At 62.2% G+C, this 2,035-nt stretch overlaps 2 protein-coding genes across 2 annotated transcripts; both read right to left on the bottom strand.

The window, feature by feature from the left end:
- Positions 1-114: 114 nt before the first annotated feature.
- Positions 115-686, bottom strand: SARC_14897 (hypothetical protein; the record flags this gene model as incomplete). The annotated part of the gene is made up of 1 exon (XM_014290973.1): positions 115-686. The coding sequence occupies one exon, from the start codon at positions 684-686 to the stop codon at positions 123-125; it is 564 nt and encodes a 187-aa protein (XP_014146448.1). The 3' UTR covers positions 115-122.
- A 101-nt stretch (positions 687-787) lies between these two features.
- SARC_14895 (hypothetical protein) lies at positions 788-1,942 on the bottom strand (the record flags this gene model as incomplete). Its single annotated transcript, XM_014290972.1, has 1 exon — positions 788-1,942. One exon carries the CDS (start codon positions 1,940-1,942, stop codon positions 788-790), a length of 1,155 nt encoding a protein of 384 aa, XP_014146447.1.
- Positions 1,943-2,035: the final 93 nt, after the last annotated feature.

Here is a 2,035-nt window from a genome sequence, read left to right as displayed (position 1 = left end):
TACTTGTGTTTTAGACTTGTGTTTTAGACTTGTGTTTTAGACTTGTGTTTTAGACTTGTGTTTTAGACTTACATTTTATATTTTTTAGTTTTATGTGCCCTATTTCCCCATTCCCCCATGTCCTACTCCATATATCCATCTGCGTCCGAGTCAGTGTCCTCCGAGTCCGCCTCCGAGTCCGCCTCCCAGCCCAGCATCTCCTGAATCGCCAGCTCAGTCTCGTACACGTCCATGCCCTGCGAGAGCCCGTAGACCACGCTGCAGGACAGCACAAACGCACTAAAGAGCGGCGTGTTGCTGGTCGTCAGCGGGTACGACGACAGCCGCCGCACCCGGGCCAGGAACTCGCGGCCACCATACTTTTGCAAGAACAGCGCAAACCTCACCCGCTGCTTCTCCGTCACCCGCTGCACGTGCGCGTACTTTTGGTGCAGGTCGTACGCCAGCTTCGTGTACGCCGTCCGGGTCGCCAGGGCCACGAACCGGGCAAAGTAGTCCGTGTGCGGTGTCACACAGTGCATGTCGTAGTGCGGGTCGTGCAGCAGGTCCGTGATGGACATGGGCAGCCCCGCGGGGTGTGACGTCGGCCACCCAAACACCGCCTGCACCTCCAGCAGCACGTTCATGTTCTCGGCGACCCACTCCGTCTCCGCCACAGAGAGCCCTTGCTCTATCAGGTACTGCATGTCAATGTGGATGCGCGCGTGGATGTATATTTGCAAGTCGCAGTGTAAAAGTGATTTATTGATTTCCGAGACTACACTATATATACTTTTGTCTCCCCTCTCTAGCAAGTGCACGAGCCCCGATCAAAGCCCCCTTTCCGATGGAGCACGTACATGCGGTGCTGGCCGAGCTGGTGGCCGTCGTGAGTGACGTGCACGGCGCGCACGTGCATCCCCTCAAACACGATGGGGTTGTCCGAGATCATGAACTGCACCACAAAGCGGAACGTGATCTCGGGGTACACCATACGCAGCTGGAAGAGGCAGTGGTCCAGGCACCCGTTGGCGGCCATCAGGGCGATCCCCGTCTTCATCCGCGCCACGTACGGCGACTCGCCCACAAAGCTCAGGGTGTACTTGGACACGCCGTTGAACAGGATCCGACGCAGCATGTACATGTTGATGACGGCCAGGTTGAGGTCCGTGGAGTAGTCCGTCATGACCGTCTGGATGTCTCGGAGTGCGCCGACGCCGGCATGCACGTTGGACGTGTCCGCCCGGTACTCGACGGACCCGGCCACCCAGGTGTCGATCGACCGGGCCAGGTTGCCGGTCAGGTACCGGATATCGCTGGGCATCAGCACGGTGGCGTAGTGGTGTCTGAGGAAACGCCGCGCGGTGCCGTCGAGGGTCTTCCTGGCCGCGCGGCCGCGCGCAAACACCCCCACAAAGGCCGCCGTGTCAAAGGCCGCCCGCAGAGACTCGGGGGTCTCGCCAATGGACGGCGTGCTCAGGGCCAGGACGCGCTCCCACAGCTGCGTCCCGACGCAGCCGCCCGCCGGCGTGTCGGGGGCCAGGGCTCTCGCCCGCGGCAACGCACGCTCGCTGATGGCGAGAAACTTTGTCCCAGAACTCTCCAGTTCCTTCAGGGCAAGCTTGTACCGGTGGTCGGACCACTGGCACGCAGTCGCGGCGGCCTCGAGATTGCACCCGTACACCTCGCTGGTAAACATGTCCGCCAGCGGCACCGGCTCCGCGTCCGGGACCCCGAGCCCCGACGGGTTGTTTGTGAGCGCAAGCAGGTGCCAGGTGGCCTCGTCGACCCGGATGCCAAACCGCCCGTACCACGCCTTACTGGGGGTCTCGAAGCCGCGCATGAATGTAGACGCCGTCTCGCCGTACCAGATGACCCCCTCGCGGTCGTTGACCCAGGTGGCCGTGGCGGCGTCCTGCTTCCACAGGTCCATGAGCCGCATGTGGGCGTTGAAGATCGGCATCGGCAGCTTGTGGAACTTGTGGCTCCGGCACAGCACGAGCGGCCCCGCGTACGCCAGCGGCGCCACCCGGAAGCCGCTCTCCGGGAACGGCAG

Source organism: Sphaeroforma arctica, assembly GCF_001186125.1.
Source record: "Sphaeroforma arctica JP610 unplaced genomic scaffold supercont1.5271, whole genome shotgun sequence".
Taxonomy (NCBI): domain Eukaryota; class Ichthyosporea; order Ichthyophonida; genus Sphaeroforma; species Sphaeroforma arctica.
The sequence above is the reverse complement of the archived record's forward strand: the minus strand, read 5'-3'. Positions and strand labels throughout refer to the sequence as shown.